At 40.9% G+C, this 25,327-nt stretch overlaps 2 protein-coding genes, 1 long non-coding RNA gene and 2 other non-coding genes across 8 annotated transcripts in view; all 5 read right to left on the bottom strand.

The window, feature by feature from the left end:
* Positions 1–2,017: 2,017 nt before the first annotated feature.
* LOC115152146 (uncharacterized) lies at positions 2,018–4,398 on the bottom strand. The gene is made up of 2 exons (XR_003867430.1): positions 4,178–4,398; positions 2,018–2,181 (listed from the first exon to the last, which is right to left on the bottom strand). It is a non-coding gene; the product is annotated as an uncharacterized LOC115152146 (long non-coding RNA).
* Positions 4,399–4,641: 243 nt separating this feature from the next.
* Positions 4,642–13,337, bottom strand: LOC115152145 (40S ribosomal protein S17). Its single transcript, XM_029696702.1, has 5 exons — positions 13,252–13,337; positions 12,171–12,322; positions 8,955–9,060; positions 5,115–5,180; positions 4,642–4,766 (listed from the first exon to the last, which is right to left on the bottom strand). The coding sequence occupies exons 1-5, from the start codon at positions 13,252–13,254 to the stop codon at positions 4,689–4,691; spliced, it is 405 nt and encodes a 134-aa protein (XP_029552562.1). The 5' UTR covers positions 13,255–13,337; the 3' UTR covers positions 4,642–4,688.
* On the bottom strand, positions 5,355–5,483 carry LOC115152534 (small nucleolar RNA SNORA71). The gene has a single exon (XR_003867534.1). It is a non-coding gene; the product is annotated as a small nucleolar RNA SNORA71 (small nucleolar RNA).
* Positions 9,215–9,344, bottom strand: LOC115152533 (small nucleolar RNA SNORA71). Its single transcript, XR_003867533.1, has one exon. It is a non-coding gene; the product is annotated as a small nucleolar RNA SNORA71 (small nucleolar RNA).
* Positions 13,338–17,317: 3,980 nt separating the features above from the next.
* The window catches only part of LOC115152144 (casein kinase I), a 68,739-nt gene continuing 60,729 nt past the window's right edge, over positions 17,318–25,327 (bottom strand). For all 4 annotated transcript variants that reach the window (XM_029696700.1, XM_029696697.1, XM_029696701.1 and 1 more), the window contains one exon: positions 17,318–25,136. In XM_029696700.1, coding sequence (XP_029552560.1) covers positions 25,082–25,136 — 55 coding nt within the window. In that variant the 3' untranslated portion in view covers positions 17,318–25,081. The remainder of the gene's footprint in view (positions 25,137–25,327) is intronic.

Genomic DNA, 25,327 nt, shown 5'->3' with positions numbered 1-25,327 from the left:
AATGATTAATAGATGAACCTCTTTTATACATTATATATTATGAAATATTATTCACATTAGTCATGTAATAAACTAAACAAACTTTAATTTGATGCAGAAAAATATATGTAGGTGTACAATAGTATATAGGCTATTCCACTAGAAAAAGGCATATGGTTTATCTAAACTGAAAACATGACGCCTTATCTTTGCATTGTTCCTCTGTGGATAGAAGTGCATTACAAAGAAATATCTATTAGCAAGCTAATCTCAGAGCTTCAGGGAGAGGGGATCATCATCTCATAAAGAGATGCATACACAAAGAAGCCAGTGAGAGCATGTTTTAAACTCTAAGGGGTGGTTTCCCACACACAGATTAAGCCTAGTCTTGGACTAAGAAACACTTTCAATGGAGAACATCAATTGAACAAGTGTCTAAGTGTAGGACTATGCTTAATCTGTGTCCGGGAAACCGGCCTTAAATGCCAAAGTTCCAAATTACTTACAAAATGTAGTCCAATGAATACACAAACTGTTCATGGTAGGCTATTCACTGAAGAAACTCTGAGAATACATTATATATACAAAATGGACACCCCTTCAAATTAGTGACTCGGCTATTTCAGCCACACCCGTTGCTGATAGGTGTATAAAATAGAGCACACAGCCATGCAATCTCCATAGACAAACATTGACAGTAGAATAGCATTACTGAAGTGCTCAGTGACTTTCAACGTGGCACCGTCATAGGATGCCACCTTTCCAACAAGTCAGTTTGTCAAATTTCTGCCCCGGTCAGCTGTTAGTGCTGTTATTGTGAAGTGGAAACGTCTAGGAGCAACAACGGCTCAGCCACGAAATGGCAGGCCACACAAGCTCACAGAATGGGACCGGCGAGTGCTGAAGCGCGTAGCACGTAAAAATCATCTGTCCTCAGTTGCAACACTAGTGAGTTCCAAACTGCCTCTGGAAGCAATGTCAGCACAAGAACTGTTCGTCGGGAGCTTCATGAAATGGGTTTCCATGGCCGAGCAGCCACACACAAGCCTAAGATTACCATGCACAATGCCAAGCGTCGGCTGGAGTGGTGTAAAGCTCATCGCCATTGGACTCTGGAGCAGTGGAAACACGTTCTCTGGAGTGAGGAATCACACTTCACCTGGTAGTCTGACGGACCAATCTGGGTTTGGAGGATACCAGGAGAACGCTACCTGCCCCAATGCATAGTGCCAACTGTAAAGTTTAGTGGAGGAGGAATAATGGTCTGGGGCTGTTTTTCATGGTTCGGGCTAGGCCCCTTAGTTTCAGTGAAGGAAAATCTTAATGCTACAGAAATACAATGACATCCTAGACGATTCTGTGCTTCCAACCTTGCGGTAACAGTTTGGGGAAGCCCTTTTCCTGTTTCAGCATGACAATGGCCCCATGCACAAAGTGAAGTCCATACAGAAATGCTTTGTCGAGATTGGTGTGGAAAAACTTGACTGGCCTGCACAGAACCCTGACCTCAACCCCATCAAACACCTTTGGGATGAATTGGAACGCCGACTGTGAACCAGGCCTAATCTCCCAACATCAGTGCCCGACCTCACTAATGCTCTTTTGGCTGAATGGAAGCAAGTCACCACAGCAATGTTCCAACATTTAGTGGAAAGCCTTCCTAGAAGAGTGGAGGCTGTTAAAGCAGCAAACGGGGGACTCCATATTAATGCCCATGATTTTGGAATGAGATGTTAGAGAGTAGGTGTCCACATACTTTTGATCATGTAGTGTATAACCAACTTTCCAGAACATTTTAACAAATTAATTCAGTTTTGTTTATTCCAATAAAAATGATCAGATAATATATTCAAATATTAAACTGCCCATGTCTGTATTCTATGCACTAGCAAAGACCAATAGAGCAAATATGATTCTGTAGGGCACTTGCTGGACATGGGCTTCCTACGTAGGTTAATTAGATCAAGGCAGAGCAATTCAATATCAAAAGTGAATAAAATCACCGAAGAGCAAACAAAAGGATGGAAAACTGCAAGGATTGGTCATTTGAATTTAATATCCCAAAGAGGAAATATAATTTAGGGCGCTTGGTTTGTGAAGCACTTTTCCCGATCAGGACCATGGTGAGCTTCATGCAGTTGACGAGAGCGGTAGCTTGCGCTTTGCTGATGTCTATAATGTGTGCTGCTGAAACGAGCGACTCTGAAATGGAAGTGGATTTGGAAACAATTAACAATCACGACTTCTATACACAAAAACCGAATCTACCGAACGAAAAACGTCTTGTAAATCTAGCTATATTGTTTCTCTAAATGATGCATTTGCTGATGTCGCCGGGCAGCTTTTGGCATTTACATTCTTCAGGACTACCTCGATAAATAGTGGCCTAAATTATTCTACATACAAAATGAAAAGCACACTGTTCCAGAGACCATAATTGGTGTAATTTACCTTTCCTCAAAATGTGAAATATATCGTTTAACGGACTATTACGTAAACTACACAATGAAAGACCAGTCAGAGCTTGAATTCTTGTAGTAGCTTGTGCATTTTATACTGTTTCGACAGCTTGGAGCTCTACATGAAGTTCTAGAAAAACTGCAGACCAAAATAATTAATCCATGGGAAAATACTTTTGGCCAAGGTACCACGGTAGGATTCAGTCTTTCTCTTCAGTTTAAATGCAATGTACTATTTTTGGTAAATGACCAACAATTACAAAATGCAGAATGACAACATGAATGCTTTATTATGGTAAAGTGTTCTGTAAGTAGTATTAACTAGGCTATTGTAAAGTCTACTCAAATATGTCGTTGGATTATTTCATAAATGCGAACTGCTTTACATGATAATATTGGAACCTACATTATCTTCATTGTTTTAATGTGGCGCTGTCTGCTGATGGTCAGTTGTTTTTTTGGGGGGGGGGGGGGGGCAGGTCGCCTTGTGGTTAGAGCCGTTGGGCCAGTAACCGGAAAGTTGCCAGAACTAATAAGGTATAAATCTGTCTTTCTGCCCCTGAACAATTTCAGTTAACCTACTGTTCTTTGGCCGTTACAGTAAATAAGAATGTATTCTTAACTGACTTGCCTGGTTAAATAAAATAAATGTAACGTTATCTTTTTCAGCACGACATGGGGGAGCATTGCGCGGTGAGTAAAGGAGCGCGTATCTGAAAAATTTGTGACTGTCCACGGGGAGCTTTCTGCAATTTATTTCTGTTGAAGTGCTTGTGAATGTAGATTACTGGATCTTTCACTGCCATTTAATGGACAGACAAATGTAACAAGCCATTATTTTATTTTTCATATACAGTTGGGACTATATTCAGTGTTATGGTGGGAAGGGACCACCAATGAGATAGCGACGCGCTTAGACGTAGTTGAGTTTAGAGAAACATTTTAGTGTCATCTAAACGTAGCCGAACTCTAAATATTGCGCATCAAAGTGTCATAACTTCTTTCGTCTCTTCTTGGTCTCTGAATTCTCAGTTTCTAGTGTTCCATTTCTCATTAAAACTTTATAGATTTTTACAAAATGTTATATGTATTTATAAATGCATCATGAAGCCTATGTTTTAAAGGCAAAGTAATATAGAAATAGGATGTCTTTACATTGTGCTGTTCTTGTGATAAGATCTTTTGGAGCATTTCAACAACCATACCTCAAACCACTGGGCCTTTAATTTATTGTCATGATATATAAAAAGTATATGTTAAAAATAAGGCTGATTAAAGCAAAGTCCTCAGCCTGGGTGCAAGCTGAATAACTATGTGAAAATGTGTCAGGTTCACAAACTTCATTGATCTAAAACTCTACTTATAGTCATGTTTTTCTATTAAAAATTATTGTAAATAATGGAATTTAATCATGTCTTACAACGTTCACACAAGTGGAAGTGCAAAATATAAAGATGCCATTTGATCATAGAGGGAACTGAGTTTTAAACTTCATGGGTCAAATGGAATGTTTGTTCTAATCCACTCAATCCAAAACCCTACAATGGTTTTAACAGTACTGTGCACAGTCCTAACTCAAGAGCTTGCGAATGTAAAGTTAAACTAATCTCACTTCACAATGCTGCTGTAGTAGTGAGTAATACAAGACGTATGTATAGGAACCCAACCTTATTGCACAAAGCCTGCAATGACAGGTCAGCCAATTGAAACAAGCACATGAACGAGGAATAAGCACTTACCAAATTCTCATTTTCCCACATAGCATGATTATTGCTTTCCCCATTCTGAAAATGGTTCAAATCCCAATTATCCTGCAGTGTGCACTCATGCGTTTCTACTTGTGCTTAACCAGGAATGGGCAACTCCAGTCCTCTGGGGCCAGAGTGGTGTGTCACTTTCTCATTTACATTTTAGTCATTTAGCAGACGCGCTTATCTTTTGTACTGGCCCCCCGTGGGAATCGAACCCACAACCCTGGCGTTGCACACACCATGCTGGCGTTGCAAACACCATGCTCTACCAACTGAGCCACAGGGAAGGCTCGTTTAACACAGCTGATTAAACAAATTGCATTCTAAACTGAAGATCATGATTAGTGGATTATTGGAGTCAGGTGCGTTAACTGGGGCAAAATTGTCACACCAATCCAGCCCTTCAGTTGCCCATCCATGTTCTAGACAGCAACACCACTAGGAAACACTGCTTTTTGTGTACTTTTTTTATTTCATTATTAAGCGATATTACAAATGCCTAGACTCCTCTTGGTGTCTTGAAATTCATTCCGACAGTTGGCTGGGTGACTTGCAGGTTCGACAAACTGCCAAAGTCCTGGAGGAAGGAGGAAGATAAAATCAAATTTCACCATCAAGTTACCACCAGAATACACCACAGGTTAATGCTAACAATGTTAATGGCAGAAGACTGGTCTTGTAACGCCGAGTAGTTTCACCCTGAAGTTAAGACTGGGGAGGACGTGGAAGATATTTGAAAGATGCAGGGTTTGACAGGTCCTGGTATTCCAACAAACACGGGAAAATCTCAGTCATGGTTCCTGTACTATCAATGACTATGGCAACAATCATGCCATTGTCACATTTTATACAGGGTTAAAACCAAGGTGTCATCTTCACGCTGAACATATATTCATCATTAAGACACCAAAGGTGAGGGACTTACCAGTAGCTTGAGCATCTCCTTGGTGTCTGGGTCGACCTCGATTATCTCCTGGTCGAGAGCAGACACCTGGAAACAAAAACAAAGATTTAGTTACTGCGCTAATGGCATGTCAGCGCTGTCCACCAAACAATGTATTAACAGTGTGCATATTAAACAGGCAACACTGCCACGTGACACCAATTCAACAGCGCATACAGCAGTTTACTTGTTGCCTGGGGCAAGATTTGCGGTCTTAACACATTTTAAAAAGATATAGGGTTTGACAGGAACAGGTATTCCAACAAACATGGGAAAAGCTTTCAAGATCACTATTCCTGAACTATTAATGACTATGGCAACAGTCATGCTATAGTCACTTTCGATACAGGGCAAATCAAAGAGAATTTCACATTGATTCCAAAGGTATAGACTGAAGATTCCCAATGGCAGCAACGCAAGGCGATTGTTGATGAAAAAAAGCAGTTTATGAGAATACATCTTATGCATCTAGGCAAAGTAGAAGCATGCATAGGTATTAGGGCTTGACATTAACGCAGCGCTCAAAATTGGTTAGGATTCTCCTCTATTCAATACTAGCCATGTAATTCTGACAAAGTTAAAAAAATATATTCTTAGAATAGCGTAATTGACAAGTAATTCCAATGCTGTCAAGAAGTGAATACAATATTTTAACCTTACAAATAGATTAACATCTTAGTTAGCTACCTCGCCCTCCTTAGCCATTTGATCCCTGGTTCATTGAATGAGGGAATTATTTTATGAAAACATAAAACGTATTTGGTTATAATTGTAATGTTTCAGGGTGGCCAACCCTCCTCCAGGAGATTCCAGAACTAAACAGAGCAGGCTGTTTTAAAATGGCCCTGCTCGAACACACATTGTTCAGCAGGAGATACTGTACAGGAGATACTGTACAATATATTGGATCAGAGACCAGCAGCCTTCCATTGTCAATACCAGTGATAATGAATGAATGTTACGCTGAACACAAATATAAACGCAACATGTAACGTGTTGGTCCCATGTTTCATAACCCAGAAATGTTTCATACGCACAAAAGCTTATTTCTCTCAAATTTTGTGCACAAATTGGTTACATCCCAGTTTGAGAGCATTTCCTTTGCCAAGACAATCCATCCACCTGACAGGTGTAGCATATCAAGAAGCTGATTAAACAGCATGATCATTACACAGGTGCACCTTCCCTGTGGCTCAGTTGGTAGAGCATGGTGTTTGCAACGCCAGGGTTGTGGGTTCGATTCCCACGGGGGGCAGTTAATTTTTTATTTTTTTTTAAATGCATGAAATGAAATGTATGCATTCACTACTGTAAGTCGCTCTGGATAAGAGCGTCTGCTAAATGACTAAAATGTAAATCGAAAAAATGGGATAATAAAAGGCCACTAAAATATGCAGTTTTGTCACAGCACAATGCCACAGATGTCTCAAGTTGAAGGAACGTGCAATTGGCATGCTGACTGCAGGAATGTCTACCAGAGCTGTTGCCAGAGAATTGAATGTTGACTTCTCTACCATAAGCCGCCTCCAACGTTGTTATAGAGTATTTGGTAGTATGTCCAACCTGCCTCAGAACCGCAGACCACATGCATGGCGTTGTGTGTGCGAGAGGTTTGCTGATAATGTTGTGAACAGAGTGCCCCATGGTGGCGTTGAGGTTATGGGCAGGCATAAGCTACGGACAACGAACACAATTGCATTTTAATTGATGGCAATTTGAATGCACAGAGGTACCGTGATAAGATCCTGAGGCCCATTGTTGTACCATTCATCCGCCGCCATTACCTCATGTTTCAGCATGATAATGCACAACACCATGTCGTAAGGATCGGTATACAATTCCTGGAAGCTGAAAATGTCCCAGTTCTTCCATGGCCTGCATACTCATCAGACATGTCACCCATTGCGCATGTTTGGGATGCTCTGGACCGACGTGTACGACAGTATGTTTCAGTTCCCGCCAATATCCAGCAACTTCACACAGCCATTAAAGAGGAGTGGGACAACATTCCACAGGCCACAATCAACAGCCTGATCGACTCTATGCGAAGGAGATGTCGCACTGCACAAGACAAATAGTGGTCACACCAGATACTGACTGGTTTTCTGATCCATGCACCTACCTTTTTTTTAAGGTATATGTGACCAACTGTATTACCAGTCATATGAAATCCATAGATTAGGGCCCAATTAATTTATTTCAATTGACTTACTTCCTTATATGAACTAACTCAGTAAAATCGTTGAAATTGTTGCATGTTTTGTTTATATTTTGGTTCAGTATATTGTGTAAAGTGGTTCCTTGCGTCGTACAGCACCTTTTTGGGCCATGGTGTTAGACCTTTTTTGGCCCATGGTGTTAGACCTTTTTTGGCCCATGGTGTTAGACCTTTTTTGGGGCGGGGAGACAAGCGACCAGAGCTTACAAAAATAATAATAACCCTACTTGGCAAAAAAAATAAAAAATATTTCGAGGCCTGGCTATAATAAAACTGCTCACAAGTACAGAAAGTAATACAACTCCCTACTGGACAGCAAATCAAACTCAGTACAAACATGCACACATCAGCAAGGCATGACTATAGAGTCTTTTCATTTGAGAGGGACACTTCCTAGCTATACGTCACAAGCACCAAAACAGATTTGGCTTGTCCATTGTCATTAAGACTCCCCTAGCCTGTTCCTACTAGGAGCGAGTAACTTAACATATGCCACTGAATACAATTAAGCAAACAAATTTATAGTACAGTTAGTGCATGCATTTTTTATATCTGTACTGTATGTGATGTGAATTTAACCTACAACCTGGGCATTGTCTAATGCTCAGAGGTGTGGGTGCAGGGCCTACAATTAATAACTGCCAAATACAGGTACATTTTGGTATCGGTGGGCAAGAATGTCGAATTCACCAGCCACATCAAACTCAGGGATCTACAGTGCGAGCATTAAATAAAAATTGTCAAAAGACAAGTTTGGAAACGGGAAAGTTGTGATATATAGCAAAATAAATGCGTCAGTAGCTATTTTCAAAGTATTTCAGCAGTTTTGCGTCTTACTCGCACTTCTGAGCCATCTTTGTTGCAGGTGCATGGTAACAATTGAATAAGATGAGAAAAAAGAACAAACCCGCTCTTGCTAGTATCACTGCTCTTTATTAAGCTTTACGTATCGGCCTCAAGGCCTTCGCCAGAGCTTGAAGGCCGATACGTAAAGCTTAATAAAGAGTAGTGATACAAGCAAGAGCAGTGTGCTGGCTTCTTATCTGGTAATGCACAAAGAAATATGAATCCTAACGTTATAGCTATTCCACCTCGCATAGCACCACTGCCTATCTGGGGGGCTGTGCGCACTGAGTGAATTGCTGAAAGATTTGTTTTCGACGCAATGGTCTAGTATACTCGAATGTCTAGTGAGACTGTCCTTGTGTTTCTTGGCTATTTACATTGTTTTGTTCACAAGCTAGGTTGCTTGTCAATGTTTGAGTTTGCTTCTACAGCTAGCAAAGAGACATTGTCGGCCTCTACTTGTGAGATTCTCACAGGCACACGACTGATGGCCCCATTACCATGGTAATCTTAAAGGGGCAGTTGAAAATATGTCTGATATTTTGGTTAAAAGGTCACAGAATATTAAATTCAGCAATATACCACATTACGTCTTACTAGTAATACATTTCTTGTTTTAGAAACATTGCTAAGCAATTTCATGTTTTTTGGGGGGGTGGTGGTGTAATATTGGCACAAAAATATATTTTGGTAGATTTTTGTAAATCTAAAGTTGAAAGTAATTTTTAGGCCCTGTGTGGGTGGGGCGGCACACTTACCTCTGGGACGTAGTTGTCCCTCCTCTCCCTCTCCTCCTCCTGGAGCTTGATGGAGATGCCTCTGACGGGGCCCCTCTGGATGCGCTTCATGAGATGGGTCACATACCTGAGTGCACAATCAAGAATCCAGTTCATTCACATTCAACTTCACAATTGTCACAGCATAGGTTCAAGCTTTAAAAAATTGCAAGATCACTAAAAACTAGCCTAACATGAGAATGAGGTTTCACACAAGTTTAGATTGTTGCGGACGTGGCAGATGTTTGAAAGATACAGGGTTTGACAGGAACAGGTATGCCAACAAACACGGGAAAAGCTTTCAAAAATCACTGTTCCTGTACTATCAATGACGATGGCAACAGTCATGCCATAATCACTTTCGATACAGGGTTTTAAGTGGCGAACTAGCAATAATTAGCTAGGTCAGGGATATGATAGAATGAATGAGTCTGTCCCTCCAAGCCAGTGCAGCAGACTGGCTGTGATTCACCCATGCTATTACAAGTAGTGTTGAACTCCAACCTGACTGAACTGCAGCATAGTCAATGTTAATTAAATGAACAAATGTAATGAATGAGCTACTTCAGGGTTGACCAATATGTTTTATGTTGACATAAACTCAAATTCAATCCATAGGCAACACCAGCCACAAAACACAGCATAGACTAGCTTCTTTTAGAATCCGAGAGTGAAATACTTACTCGTCTCCATCATGTAGGCTCAGCATTACCGAACAGTCCTATTACAAGTCCTATGAACAAACTTCATTTCAACTTCACCCGTCGTCTGCTGATTTTGTCCCCATGTCGGGGGTAATCAGACAAAATATCCACAGGGAATCATCATCAACCCAACCTTCAGTACACTGGTCTGTTTATCGGTTCTTCACATGCGACAAACACTTGCACAATATGGCCGAGACGAACCGAACGTTGTCCCACACAATCAGCTGGCAAATTTCACACAGTTCCAACAGATGGAGAGGAAACGTGCTTAGGTCAATTACGTTAAGCTTACTTTCGGCTATCATTTACATATTGTGCATCAAGTGCAATGCGTCAGGAGATTGAAAAAACAAGCCACAAAACCTACAGGCGTCGCAAAAAGTCAGATAAACACTTCTGTGGATACCCCATCTCCACCTCCTACCGTCAAAGACCAACAGCACAGACAACCGGTAAAGTAAGTGTAAAGATAATTGTATTCAACATGCTGGCTTGTAGAGACTCCTGCGTCTTTTTCAGGCAGACTTCTTCCAGACTGAATATCAATGGGGTAACCGTGGAAATGGTCTGACTTTCAAGCAATGTCTAAACATGAGTCATTCAGCGCAACAAATTGAAAGGGGAAGAGCAGTGTAAAATAATTTGATGACATGTTACGCAACTCAGTGGTGTTGGTGTCATGATGACAGTATGGGGTATATCTTGTCCAATGTGATAGTGCATAGTGCCTCATCCCATAGCATCCATAAAGATCTCAGTACAAAGGGGAAACCCCTAAACAATCCATCGCATACACAACCACCTTAACCTGTTAGGGATAGGGGGCAGTATTTTCACGCCCGGATAAAAAAACGTACCCGATTAATCTGGTTACTACTCCTGCCCAGAAACTAGAATATGCATATAATTAGTAGATTTGGATAGAAAACACTCTAAAGTTTCTAAAACTGTTTGAATGGTGTCTGTGAGTATAACAGAACTCATTTGGCAGGCCAAAACCTGAGAAGATTCTATATAGGAAGTGCCCTGTCTGACAATTTGTTCTCCTACTAGGGCATCTCTATCAAAAATACAGCATCTCTGCTGTAACGTGACATTTTCCTTCCATTGGCTCTAGGAAGGCGCCAGAAAGTGGAATCAGAGGTCTGCAGTCTCTGGGCGAAAAACAGCAGGGGTTTTTGTGAGTGGTCCTTCTGAGGACAATGACACTGGCGCGCGCGTCCACGAGACAACTCCATTTTTTTCTTTCAGTGTTTGAACGAATACAACGTCTCCCGGTTGGAATATTATCGCCATTTTACGAGAAAAATCGCATAAAAATTTATTTTAAACAGCGTTTGACATGCTTCGAAGTATGGTAATGGAATATTTTGATTTTTTTTGTCACGAAACGCGTCGGCGCGTCATCCTTCGGATAGTTACCTGAACGCATGAACAAAACGGAGCTATTTGAATATAACTACGGATTATTTCGAACCAAAACAACATTTGTTGTTGAAGTAGAAGTCCTGGGAGTGCATTCTGACGAAGAACAGCAAAGGTAATCCAATTTTTCTTATAGTAAATCTGAGTTTGGTGAGGGCCAAACTTGGTGGGTGTCAAATTAGCTAGCCGTGATGGCCGGGCTATGTACTCAGAATATTGCATAATGTGCTTTCGCCGAAAAGCTATTTTAAAATCTGACATAGCGATTGCATAAAGGAGTTCTGTATCTATAATTCTTAAAATAATTGTTATGTATTTTGTGAACGTTTATCGTGAGTAATGTAGTAAATTCACTGGAAGTTTGCGGTGGGTATGCTAGTTCTGAACATCACATGCTAATGTAAAAAGCTGGTTTTTGATATAAATATGAACTTGATTGAACAAAACATGCATGTATTGTATAACATAATGTCCTAGGAGTGTCATCTGATGAAGATCATCAAAGGTTAGTGCTGCATTTAGCTGTGGTTTTAGTTTTTGTGACATATGCTAGCTTTGAAAATGGCTGTGTGATTATTTTTGGGAGGGTACTCTCCTGACAATGTAATGTTTTGCTTTCGCTGTGAAGCCTTTTTGAAATTGGACAGTGTGGTTAGATCAACGAGAGTCTTATCTTTAAAATGGTGTAAAATAGTCATATGTTTGAGAAATTGAAGTTCTAGCATTTTTTAGGTGTTTGTATTTCGCGCCACGCTATACTATTGGATATTGGTGAGGCGTTCCGCTAACAGGTTAATCATCTTTATGTACATGCCACCCTATCTCATTCACATATACAAAATGCCCACTTACCCACAAACACTACCATGGTGTGATCAAATTACAAGTTATGGTCCTCCTTTTAAAAGACTGCATACAGCCAAATCTGAGTTCTTCAAAGTCACTGCTCTAAAGACTGAATCTGTTCAAAGGCCAGTGGTGCCACCAAGATAAATGGTTGAGAAACTGCTCACTTGGTCCCCTCCTATGCTCTACTCAGAGACCATATGTCTAAAGAAAGACTCACCCAGCTATCTTGTTGCGCAGCTTCTTGCTGGGGATGATTGCGATCTCCTCGCACACCCTCTTGTTGGTGTGGAAGTCATTTCCCAGCCTGGTGTAGTACTTCTCAATGATGACCCGGGCGGCCTTTTTCACCGTCTTAGTCCTGACTCGTCCCTGTTGTAAAGTTGTGCAAATTACTTTCAGTTTCCCGAATGATCAGAATGGCCCAAATTATCCACATTTAAAATGTCTGAGAACCAATGTTCAGTTGGGATTGAGGACCCATCAAACACAGGAAAGGCTCTCATTTCGTTTCCTGCACTATCAATGACCTGGCCACTTCCTATACAGGGTTTAATGTAAGAAATTAAAGTACAGAAGCTTTTGAAATTGTAGGTTTCAGTATTCCCACGGCTGACATGCAACCTACATTAGGCTCTACTAACCAGAATTGCACAAACGTAACTAGCTAGCCCAATACCGTTACTACTTGTGACGTTACTAGTTATCTGGGTTGCAACTTTGTGTAGACTGGCTAACTAGCGAGGTACCTGGCTAGTAAATGGAAGTCATGACTACTTACACCAGCGATTAATCATAACTAGCAAGCCAGTACTATACATGGGTAAATAACTACCGGCAGCTAGACCCCTAGTTAAGGTTAACTAGGATGATTTAGCAATAAGGTACCGTTAGTTAGCCAACTAGCCAGTTATGCTTATCAGTATCTCGAATGAAATTCAATTCCCTACACACAGTTTAAACAGAGGTGCAACACCACCAAACACACAGCGGGTGATTGTGCAACATTGAAGGCACTGCCAGTTCTCTCTACTGATTCTAATCAAATCAAGACATGGAGAACGAGGTTGTTCATGGACAGCCAAATGCCAGCGTACTGCTTCTTCTGTTAGACTCTCGGGGAACACTCTACATAAAATTGTTCATAAAAACTGCCAGGAACGGCATTCCAACTCAATATGTCAATGTGATTGAGTAATACATCCACCATTTTACTATTACAGACCTAAATATCATTACGGTTGGTTAAAAAGCACCGATTACGATAGATTTAGCGGGGTTGTAAATGTTTGAGTACCCACCATATTGAATCGGGTTAGTTGAAGAGGCCAAACAAATTCTTGAGCAGAAGTTTAATAAGAGGGCATGCGGAACTTGCAAACCAAGGCAAAAATGTTTTGCTGGCCCCTACTGGTGGAGGAATTCGTGAAACAATTATCAAATTTAGGAAGGATTACTGTTCCCAAACTTTTTACATATATAGGATTATGAATTCAAATGAAAAAAGTGAGCTGTGTCCAGCAGTGTACATAAAGGTATTGTCCAAAATAATAAAGTGAAGAGCTACAAAACACACTTAAGGCTACTTTATAATAATGCTTGAAAACAGATACATTTGGTTTCCCCTGTTGAGTGTCAGTCAGCCCGGTCCGTCTTCAAATAGTGCAAAAATATTGCACATCTCACATTGTACAGTCTGAGTATTAACATGACAACCAAATTCAAGTTTCATTGTTCCTTATGCTGATTCTGTCTGATATTGATTTTTATGGAATCATTCTGCTATGTTTGGTTCTCATTCAGGTGATGTCACACCATCATAAGTTCAGTGAAAAGCAAGAGCTGCACACGCCAACAAGTTAGTAGAGGTGCTGACTAACAGTGAGTAAACTGTAGGCTTTATGAATAAAGACAATCACACACTTTGTATATACATACACGTTTCAATGTCACATGCACAAGTTCAGTGAAAAGCCTTTCTGGCAAACTCCAAACACATGTAAGCTTCCAGTAATTTATTGGGTAAACCAATGTTTCGGCATCACACTGCTGGAGATGACGTGAAGATGGCACTGTGGTGATTTAGCCAATAAATTGCTGGGAGCTTATAGTGTGCAACTATTTCTTTTTTATATCCTACACATCATAAGTTAACACTATTCTATTGTATAGTGTATAGAAGTAAAATGTTCCCATGTTCATATTCAGTCACCTTTTTATACCTCCAGTTCATTAACATGTTTTGGAGATATGGTTACAAAGGGCTGCACATTTCACCAACCCTGGTCCTGGAGCACTATTTTTTTATTTTTATTTCCCCTTTATTTAACCAGGTAGGCAAGTTGAGAACAAGTTCTCATTTACAATTGTGACTTGGCCAAGATAAAGCAAAGCAGTTTGACACATACAACAACACAGAGTTATACATGGAGTAAAACAAACATACAGTCAATAATATAGTAGAAAAATAAGTCTATATACAAAGTGAGCAAATGAGGTGAGATAAGGGAGGTAAAGGCAAAAAAGGCCATGGTGGCGAAGTAAATACAATATAGCAAGTAAAACACCGGAATGGTAGATTTGCAGTGGAAGAAAGTGCAAAGTAGAAATAGAAATAATGGGGTGCAAAGGAGCAAAATAATAAATAAATACAGTAGGGGAAGAGGTAGTTGTTTGGGCTAAATTATAGATGGGCTATGTACAGGTGCAGTGATCTGTGAGCTGCTCTGACTGCTGGTGCTTAAAGCTAGTGATGGAGATAAGTGTTTCCAGTTTTAGAGATTTTTGTAGTTCGTTCCAGTCATTGGCAGCAGAGAACTGGAAGGAGAGGCGGCCAGAGGAGGAATTGGCTTTGGGGGTGACCAGAGAGATATACCTGCTGGAGCGCGTGCTACAGGTGGGTGCTGCTATGGTGACCAGCGAGCTGAGATAAGGGGGAACTTTACCTAGCAGGGTCTTGTAGATGACCTGGAGCCAGTGGTTTTGGCAACGAGTATGAAGCGAGGGCCAGCCAACGAGAGCGTACAGGTCGCAGTGGTGGGTAGTATATGGGGCTTTGGTGACAAAACAGATGGCACTGTGATAGACTGCATCCAATTTATTGAGTAGGGTATTGGAGGCTATTTTGTAAATGACGTCGCCGAAGTCGAGGATTGGTAGGATGGTCTGTTTTACGAGGGTATGTTTGGCAGCATGAGTGAAAGATGCTTTGTTGCGATATAGGAAGCCAATTCTAGATTTAACTTTGGATTGGAGATGTTTGATGCGAGTCTGGAAGGAGAGTTTACAGTCTAACCAGACACCTAGGTATTTGTAGTTGTCCACATATTCTAAGTCAGAACCTTCCAGAGTAGTGATGCTGGATGGGCGGGCAGGTGCAGGCAGCGATCGGTTGAATAGCATGCATTTAGTTTTACTTGTATTTAAGAGCAGTTGGAGGTCACGGAAGGAGAGTTGTACAGCATTGAAGCTCATCTGGAGGGTAGTTAACACAGTGTCCAAAGAAGGGCCAGAAGTATACAGAATGGTGTCGTCTGCGTAGAGGTGGATCAGAGACTCACCAGCAGCAAGAGCGACATCATTGATGTATAAAGAGAAGAGAGTTGGTCCAAGAATTGAACCCTGTGGCAGCCCCATAGAGACTGCCAGAGGCCAGAACAACAGGCCCTCCGATTTGACACACTGAACTCTATCAGAGAAGTAGTTGGTGAACCAGGCGGGGCAATCATTTGAGAAACCAAGGCTATTGAGTCTGTCGATGAGGGTGTGGTGATTGACAGAGTCGAAAGCCTTGGCCAGGTCAATGAATACGGCTGCACAGTATTGTTTCTTATCGATGGTGGTTAAGGTATCGTTTAGGACCTTGAGCGTGGCTGAGGTGCACCCATGACCAGCTCTGAAACCAGATTGCATAGCGGAGAAGGTGCGGTGGGATTCAAATGGTCGGTAATCTGTTTGTTGACTTGGCTTTCGAAGACTTTAGAAAGGCAGGGTAGGATAGATATAGGTCTGTAGCAGTTTGGGTCAAGAGTGTCCCCCCCTTTGAAGAGGGGGATGACCGCAGCTGCTTTCCAATCTTTGGGAATTTCAGACAACACGAAAGAGAGGTTGAACAGGCTAGTAATAGGGGTTGCAATAATTTTGGCAGATAATTTTAGAAAGGGTCCAGATTGTCTTGCCCGGCTGATTTGTAGGGGTCCAGATTTTGCAGCTCTTTCAGAACATCGGCTGACTGGATTTGGGAGAAGGAGAAATGGGGCAGGCTTGGGCGAGTTGCTGTGGGGGGTGCAGTGCTGTTGACCGGGTTAGGGGTAGCCAGGTGGAAAGCATGGCCAGCCGTAGAAAAATGCTTACTGAAATACTCAATTATAGTGGATTTAATCGGTGGTGACAGAGTTTCCTATCCTCAGTGCAGTGGACAGCTGGGAGGAGGTGCTCCTATTCTCCAAGGACTTTACAGTGTCCCAGAACTTTTTTGAGTTTGTGTTGCAGGAAGTACATTTCTGCTTGAAAAAGCTAGCCTTTGCTTTTCTAACTGCCGGTGTATATTAGTTTCTAACTTCCCTGAAAAGTTGCATATCACGGGGGCTGTTTGATGCTAATGCAGAACGCCACAGGATGTTTTTGTGTTGGTTAAGGGCAGTCAGGTCTGGAGAGAACCAAGGGCTATATCTGTTCCTGGTTCTACATTTTTTGAATGGGGCATGCTTATTTAAGATGGTGAGGAAGGCATTTAAAAAAAATAACCAGGCATCCTCTACTGAAGGGATGAGGTCAATATCCTTCCAGGATACCAGGGCGATTAGAAAGGCCTGCTCGCTGAAGTGTTTCAGGGAGCGTTTGACAGTGATGAGTGGAGGTTGTTTGACCCCTGACTATTACGGATGCAGGCAATGAGGCAGTGATCCCTGAGATCTTGGTTGAAAGCAGCAGAGGTGTATTTAGAGGGCAAGTTGGTTAGGATGATATCTATGAGGGTGCCCGTGTTTACGGCTTTGGGGTGGTACCTGGTAGGTTCATTGATAATTTGTGTGAGATTGAGGGCGTCAAGCTTAGATTGTAGGGCGGCTGGGGTGTTAAGCATGTCCCAGTTTAGGTCACCTAGCAGCACGAGCTCTGAAGATAGATGGGGGGCAATCAGAAAAATAAAAGATAAAAAAACTATAGGGTGCAGGCTTTAGCTCTAACCTACTGAAACAATTGATTCAACTAATGAACTGCTCATCAAATGAAACTTGAACAAAGTGCATTTGAGCATCCCAATAGAAAATGAAAAAGTGCATTAAAATGAATCAGACTACCCAATCTTGTGTATTTCTAGGACAGCATGAAGTCCACAGCACAAGGACAGAAACACAGGGCCAAGAGTAAAGGTTAAGAGAGATTTTTATTTTACATAAAAAATGGGTGCAAACTTGAGTTATTTTGAAGTAGTGTAGTGAAATTTGGAAAGGTCCCATGACACGTTTCACTTGAGGCCTCTGGGAAGTAGGCATAATAAGACAATCCAAACCCTTTTTTCTTTCTCCCCCCCAAAAAGGAATTCAAAAACCTGAAGAAAAAAAAAAACAAGAGGGGTTTTTTCAGGATAGGAGCCCTTAAATAGGTTGGTTAAAGCATTCAAATACATTTTGAAGTAACATTCATGTTTCAACACAATAATATTCACAATACAATTTTAAGACTTGATTCTTATATTCATAGCTTTGAAACCATTACCAGAGAACACGAGACATAAGCTCTCATAGCACTGTACAAGTTTGCGTTCCACAGCTTTGAAGAGGGTGAAAAGAAAACCAGGCTGAGAAAATAGACTCCAATTTGAACATAAAAACAAAATCAACTTCACATAATTTACTATTAAAAATAATCAGTACAATATTGCAGTCTTGTCTCTAACCACTGGAGGTCTACAGTATATAAGCAACTCTGAAAGTAATGTCAGGAAGTCTTCACTTGAGCAGTATTTGCAGCTTGCGCCCTACACAGTTCTGTAGACAAATGCAAGCAACCGTTGATAAATGGTCCCTCAAACACTGAGAAAGTGCAGAGATCATCTGGAATGACAGTAAAAATAATAAAAAAAAGGTCATTAAGGCCCTGGTGGGCCTTGCTCATTTAAGCAGGACAGTATTATTTAAAAGTACACAAAGTATACCAATACAATAACTTTGTGCTTAAAACCAACGAGAAGACCTCAGGTTGAATTAAATCTACCCCTTTATGCAGTATGCAGAAGGCATGAGGAGGATACAATCGGCCAAAGCCATCTGACTCAGTCTCATCTTGTGGTTGCTGATGGAGGGTAAAAAGCCATGCCCCCTCTGCATCATCTAGATAATTTAGAGGACTTTTCATATGTACATGTTACACAAAAAATGGCAAAACATATTGATAGTGGTTTCCTTAATAAAAAACAATAACAAGAAAACAGGGCTGATAAAACAATAACTTTGGTGGTTGGGATCAAGCAAAACAAGCAGGTCTAGAATACTTAATGAAAGAAGCAAATCATCTTTAATCATAAGCAATATTACTATAGTAGAAGCCTCATGTCACCTAAATGCGCCAAAGCAAAATAATAATATTTCACTATACAAATTCTGAGATGGTATGGTTGTCACACAAACATAACATGGCAAATTATTATTTTGAACGGTTTTTCAAAATCACTTGCAATGATCCAGCTAACCCACCGAATAGGTCTAAAATGACACCATCTTAAGAGCAGACAATAGGGCTCATGTCTACAACACGCTAACATTTCAGCGCCCTTGGCACCAGAGGAAGGCTAGAGGTCAACAAGCTGGCACTGGGGAGCAAAGACTGAGTGAGAGAGCAAAAAGGAGAAAGGGAATGAGAATGTGCATGTGTGTGGTGAGAGACAGAAATGGCTTTTCTCTGAGGTATAAATCTAATTCATAGATTATCCTGAAACAGTGAGTGACATCTCAAACAAACCCTGCCATTGGAGGGGGTTATGTTAACATGTCATGGAGCAATGGGAATGTAAGGCTTCAAAATGACCCACAGTGGGATCAGACGGCTGAATGGGCAAATACACAAATATATACTGCCACCAGGGGCGTGTGGAAGTCAGTGGAAGTCCTCTGTCCTTTCAAGAAACCCTAGAGTCAGCATCTCCATGCTGCACCAGCCTCATAGCAAGTCAACAGTCCTGGTACAAACACTGTCCTTTCTCCCTGTCCTTTAAGTTATCACTAATTACATATGACTGGACAGGTGAAAGCCATGAGGGAAAAGCCATCGCTTTCACCTGTCAAATCATTACTGATCTAGCCATAGGAGGCTGGTGGGAGGAGCTATAGGACAAGCTCATTGTAATGGCTGGAATGGAATACATGGAACGGAGTGAAACATGCTGTCTCCATATGTTTGATGCTGTTCCATATATTCCAGCCCTTAACAATGAGCCCATCCTCCTATAGGACCTCCCACAAGCCTCCTCTGGTTAGATCAGTAATTACTTCAAGGAAGGGAGGAAGTCCCAACAAAGAGTTGAATGAGGGAGAAAGGGCGAGAGATGCATGACAACAGCCTAAGCCTGGACTTTTACCCACTTTACAATTAGCCTGCTGTGGTCAGCATTGATGTCTAAAAGCCTAAATGACATGTGGGTGAATCAATCAATCAATTGACCAATCCATGTATAAAACATTGCTCATACGCACATAATTTAGTATGACAATGACATGAGTAAATCCTGACATTCCACTATTTGACTAAGACTCGTCCCATATCTTTCCATTCAAGTACTTTTGTAATAACTTAAATCCACACACAGCACACAAACTCTGCTTTGTTACTCAAAAATATACGGAGCATTTGTTTGTCCATCCCTAAAAAAGGCAGCTTGGGAGTGGACATGCCAAAGATAAATGCGTCATCATAGCAAAGACAAAAGTCCTCCTGCACACCAGGGGGCATCACTCAGTGTTAACTTGGGAGCCTGCCAAAAGACAATATAGTAAAAATAATTAACACTGTGCTTGGGTTTCACGCCTGTGTGTCTGTGTACAAGGGAGTTATTCAATAGAAGCATATAAGGAAATTGACAATTCCTCCAGCCTTGCCTCAAGGCCACGAGTTCTTTCCACCATTTCCATAACACACAAATAAAACAGTGGATAGTACCTAGATCACGTGTCAAACCCATTCCTCGGAGGGCCGAGCGTCTGCTGGTTTTTGCTCCTCCCTGTACTTGATTGATGAAATAAGGTTACTAATTAATAAGGAACTCCCCTCATCTGGTTGCCTAGGGCTTAATTGAAAGGAACAACTAAAAACCAGCAGACACTAGTCCCTCCATGGAATGAGTTTGACACCCCTGATCTAGATGGTAGAGAACGAGACCGGCATCCTAACTACATTCAACAGTAGGTGCAGAAGAAGTAGTGCACTCAATCACTGTTTAAATACCTTCCCCCACCAAAAAGCAAGGTCATTACATTTTGTAAAATTACAGTACATCATACATTTTTTGTTCACATTAACAAAACAATCAATCGAAACAGACAAGATAACCCTTCAGGAGTCAACACTGGCGTTTAACAAGTGGGTTGAATATCATTCTCAAGTTTAGCATTTCACAACCTCAAATGTTTTGACTGCAGAGGCCATTCACTTCCTTTCACTCCGATGACATTACATAGGACAAAAAGGAGGTTCCTATATTTTAAATATTGAAAATCTGCTTTCTCAATCATGTCTGCGATAATATTGATTTAAAGTGAGAGACACCACAGTATCATCTCCCAAAATGCGACCATTTCCACAGGCTAAATAGTGACCACGTTTACATGCGCACAGTATTCCGGACAGTAGATCATATCCTGCTTAAGGTCTTATTGGGGATAAGCTGTTGACATGCACCTTCAAAATCCTGTTCATGGGTATAAACAGAATATTAGTCATTTCAGTTAATATGGGTTAAATGGAAAAGTAACTGAAATATGGACACTGACTGTAGGCCTATAACCTCTCACATGTAGCATAATATAATATTAACTCCTGCAGAATTATGGATTTCTTGCAGTACAAATGATACAACAAATTATAATTGTCTCTCGGGAACAGGAGTGGAGAAATATGATTTCTTTCTATCAGCATCTCTTGAGAAAATGCTTCGGCAATTGTAATGTGTTTTCTTTGACACCATTATGCAAGCAGACAGTATTTCAACCACATAAAATATGCACCCAAGAAGAACTGAAGTCTTACCAGAAATGTTTCATAGTTCTGTTTTTCATTTCCTTAAAACCGGTCAAAATGATGACATTGGACATTTTGCTCAGGACCAATCTTTCCACAGTTTTGGAGTTATTGCGTTTTCTCCCGGTCCCTAAACGAAACAGACAACTTTACTGGTGTTAACTAGATTATGAATGCAGCAGTCAAAGCTGCTGAGGGGAGGACGGCTCATAATAATGGCTGAAACGGAGCGAATGGAATGGCATCAAACCATGTGTTTGACACCATTCCACTTATACCGCTCCAGTCATGACCACGAGCCCATCCTCCCCAATTAAGGTGCCACCAACCTACTGTGTAATGCATTCATTCTATCGATGTAAGACATTCTGGTGAGCACTACTTTAGTCTTCTGGGACAACAAGTTATGACAGAAGAAAATATGCATGTATTTAACTATAGTTGACAAAGAAATGGCCTACCAAATGTCCGAAATGATACGACCTACCAAATGTCAGAAATAAGCAGAAGTGTCTAAATTAGGGGTGAAAGTAGCCAGTATGCTATACAGTCCAGTACGGAGTATCAGCAAAATAATTTATTATGGAATTATGGTGGATCGAACAGCGCAGATAGCCTTCTCTTTGGAGTGATTTGTTTGACAGATGAAAACATCACAGCACCATAGACTGTACAACACCAATGATATGCGCAACTGAGCCTGTGCAGACTGCGAAAAACAACAGTAAACAGTGATGAGATGTTTACATGCCACAGTATCCCGTCTAAGATCAGCATATCTCAGGCATCTTATCCTGGTTTCACATAACCGGGACGCAAGACTTTTCGGGTTATTGTAAACGGAATCATGGCTGTGTATGTAAATATCTTCAAACGTATTTCCTAACGCCCACATGGCCAGACAGTATTTCAAGGGCCAAAGGAGGCTCAGGGAAATAAATGATCAAAAATATATTTTGTTAATTTCATGAAATAAACAGTGATTTATTAGACACAGTGATGATTTAAAAATGAAATTGTAAAGACTGCATGGGGGGCTTTAAGTCCAGGTCTTGAAGGTCCACACCGCAGCACTGCAGATTTTTTTGTTCTAGCCCCGCACTAACAGACATGATTCAAATACTTAAAGGCCCAGCACAGTCAAAAACATGATTCTCCTGTGTTTTTATATACATTTCCACACTATGAGGTTGGAATAATACTGTGAAACTATGAAAATGATAACGCCTGTTTTGGTGGGATGGAGTTCCAAACCACTCTGCCAATAACAGCTCGTTTACAGTTATCCCCTCCCCACTCAGATCACTCCCCGATAGTCCTAGCAAAAAAAAAAATTGCTTGAAAAATTGCTATTTGTTAAGAAAGTATTTCGTTTTGACCATTTAAATTTAAAACAATCACAGTAAGGTACTTAATTGTTACCCAGAACTAATTTGATATGGAGATAAAAAAAATAAAAATGCTGCATTGAAGCTTTAACTAATCACAAAAGCCTGTGATTGGTTGACTCGGGTGTGTTAGGGCAGGGCTAGAACATAAATGTGCAACACCAGATGGTACCCCAGGATTGGAGTTGAGAAAGAACGCTCTATAGGAATCAGACTAGTCAACATGCATGTCTTCTTATTGGCTGGTATGTTGTTGCAGTGACCAGACACCTATCCTGATAGGCTCTAATGAGAGGTGGTCTGATTAAGGCATTCCATGTTAAGGCCAGAAGAGGGAGCAGTAGCATCTAAATCAATGGGAGAGCTAAGTCTGTTCTCCTTATCCAAGATTCTGTATAGACAGACTGGCGGTAGAAGCTGCCCCGAAGTACACATCTGGGATCAGTTCATTCTATCCCAATCCTAGTCTTAAATATTAGGAGGTAAAAAAGCTAAACTGACCTTAGATCAGCATTTGGAAGCAACTTTTCCTTCATCCACACAGACAAATCTAAGTGTTTGTGGATAACAGGGACCCATTTATGGGTACGTGCAATGTTAACTAAAGCAATGCAAAATGCAACTCGTAACTGATCTATTGTCGATATATTGTCTCCCCCGAAAATGAACAATAGACCAAGACCTAAAGTTGAAAAGGAGCGAGTGGGTTACAAGCAATGATGTGCATTTGCTATAATGAACAGTGCATCAAACACAGGGATCTAGAATTCAAATCATTTTCAGAAATAAATCCCAACCTGGTAACATACTTGGTCCTCGTTCCACACACATCCCTTTGGTCACTCACCAACTGCTGTCTTACATTTTTCTTGCTTATCGTTCTAATTAGCACTTCTAGCAGTTTTTAATACAAATATGGAGGCACCAGGCAAATGTAGTAACTGACTTGTGAGGTGAATAGTACAAGCAGGTTTTTTTCCCCTGGCAGCGATGCATTAGGAACGTGCTTGTCTTTTGCTGTTCCCTCCTTCTCTTTCTGCTTTGACTACTTATGGCCAATCCCAAATAAACCCTTAGATGTAAAAGAACTGGATGTGTATTGAGCAATGTGGTGGACACTTCACCTAGCCAAACAGAAGCAAAAGTGGAACTATTAACATATTGCTTACACCTGTCACATCTTTGCAGATCTATGAGGGGACATGAAGCAGTGTCTAAGCTTGGAGCAAGAGGTTACTTTAGGACTTTGTAGTATTTTTTATAAATGGGCGATTCTATGCCAGGAAAATATTTTGGGTAACTCGGATTGTTATGGAAATTCTCATATAGAAACTTCATTGCTTTTTTCATTTTAGATAATCATGATGTAAGTAGCAATTTTAGGCCCTTTTTAGACCTATACATGTACGTGAACCGTACATGACACAGACAACATCTTGGTGTCATTATACTCCTTATAGTGTGCTCTAACATAATGGAGTATGTCTAGATTCTGAAATACAATTTTCGATTTTGCTCATTTTAGGACATTGTATGAATCTTGCAGGACATTGTATGAAACAATATACTCTACAAGTAAATCACATTTCCAGAGTAGGCTCTCCGCAAATGTTTAAGTTATGATACATTTTATACGCACCACCAACAGTGAATGGGAAAATGGATTCAAAAGGGAACTCCCTCTGCTGGTGATTTGCTAAATGTGCAATTCTAAAGGAGGGATGTGATTGGTTAATGACCTATGTCAACTTCTATATATAAAATGAGTCATACTGTATCTTCCAAAGTACCAGAAAACCACTTTCATTATGATAAAAAAAAAAAGTGATACAAATGTAAAAAGCATGTCAAACATTCTTCCTTCCAATGAACTTTCTATGTGAGAATTGCAAGAACAATTTGATACTCCCAAAATATTTTCAGGCTGTCCTGATGTGGAATTGCCCTAATATCTCCTACACTTCCAAGACAGTCAAACAGGGCTAAGTGGGAGGGGCTGGGTGGCATATGAATCAATGAACCATTAGGACACATTCATACATCCACACCCATGTACAGACATAAATATGCATGAACAAAAAGCAAACAATTTGGGACAGCTTAAGACCTGCTTTTACTGGGGATGTGAGAGGGTTTGGTGAATGGGGAGAGAGAAAGCACGAGAGAGAGACATGAGACAGAAAAAATATGGGGTCTATAGACGGCAAGACTGGTCTCCTCACTCCCTCAAAGAGAGGGGGGATATTTGACTTTGATCTCCACTTGAGCAAAAGAAAATAAAAAAAAACTGAGGAAGATTAAGAGATGTTCTCCGGTATCCAGAGGGAGGGTCAGTGGTCAAATTATCAAAGAAAGGTCTCTGTGGCGAAGGTCATTCAGTAGGTCCGGGTCATTAAGAATCGCATATCTCTCGTAATAAAAAGTCTCTCTCCCAACTACAACTGGAAATGTCCCTTAATTAGTTTCCTTAAAACCAAACCCGCTCAGTGACATCGGACAGAGTAGCAGGAGCTCATTTCTGCCGTGGAGTGTTCTTCTTCCGTTTTCGCTTGAAGAAGCAACAGCACCTGAGGAGAAAGGAATGAGAAGAGGGAGAAAAGGACAGACAGTTACTTGGCAATCTATACTGAGTATACCAAACAGTAGGAACACCTAAGGAATTGAGGCTGTGCCCTCAGAACATCCTCAATTCGTCAGGGCACAGACTACAGGTGTCGAAAGCGTTCCACAGTGATGCTGGCCCATGTTGACACTGTTT

This window comes from Salmo trutta, chromosome 17 (genome assembly GCF_901001165.1).
Source record: "Salmo trutta chromosome 17, fSalTru1.1, whole genome shotgun sequence".
Classification (NCBI taxonomy): domain Eukaryota; kingdom Metazoa; phylum Chordata; class Actinopteri; order Salmoniformes; family Salmonidae; genus Salmo; species Salmo trutta.
This window is presented reverse-complemented; position numbering and strand designations above follow the sequence as displayed.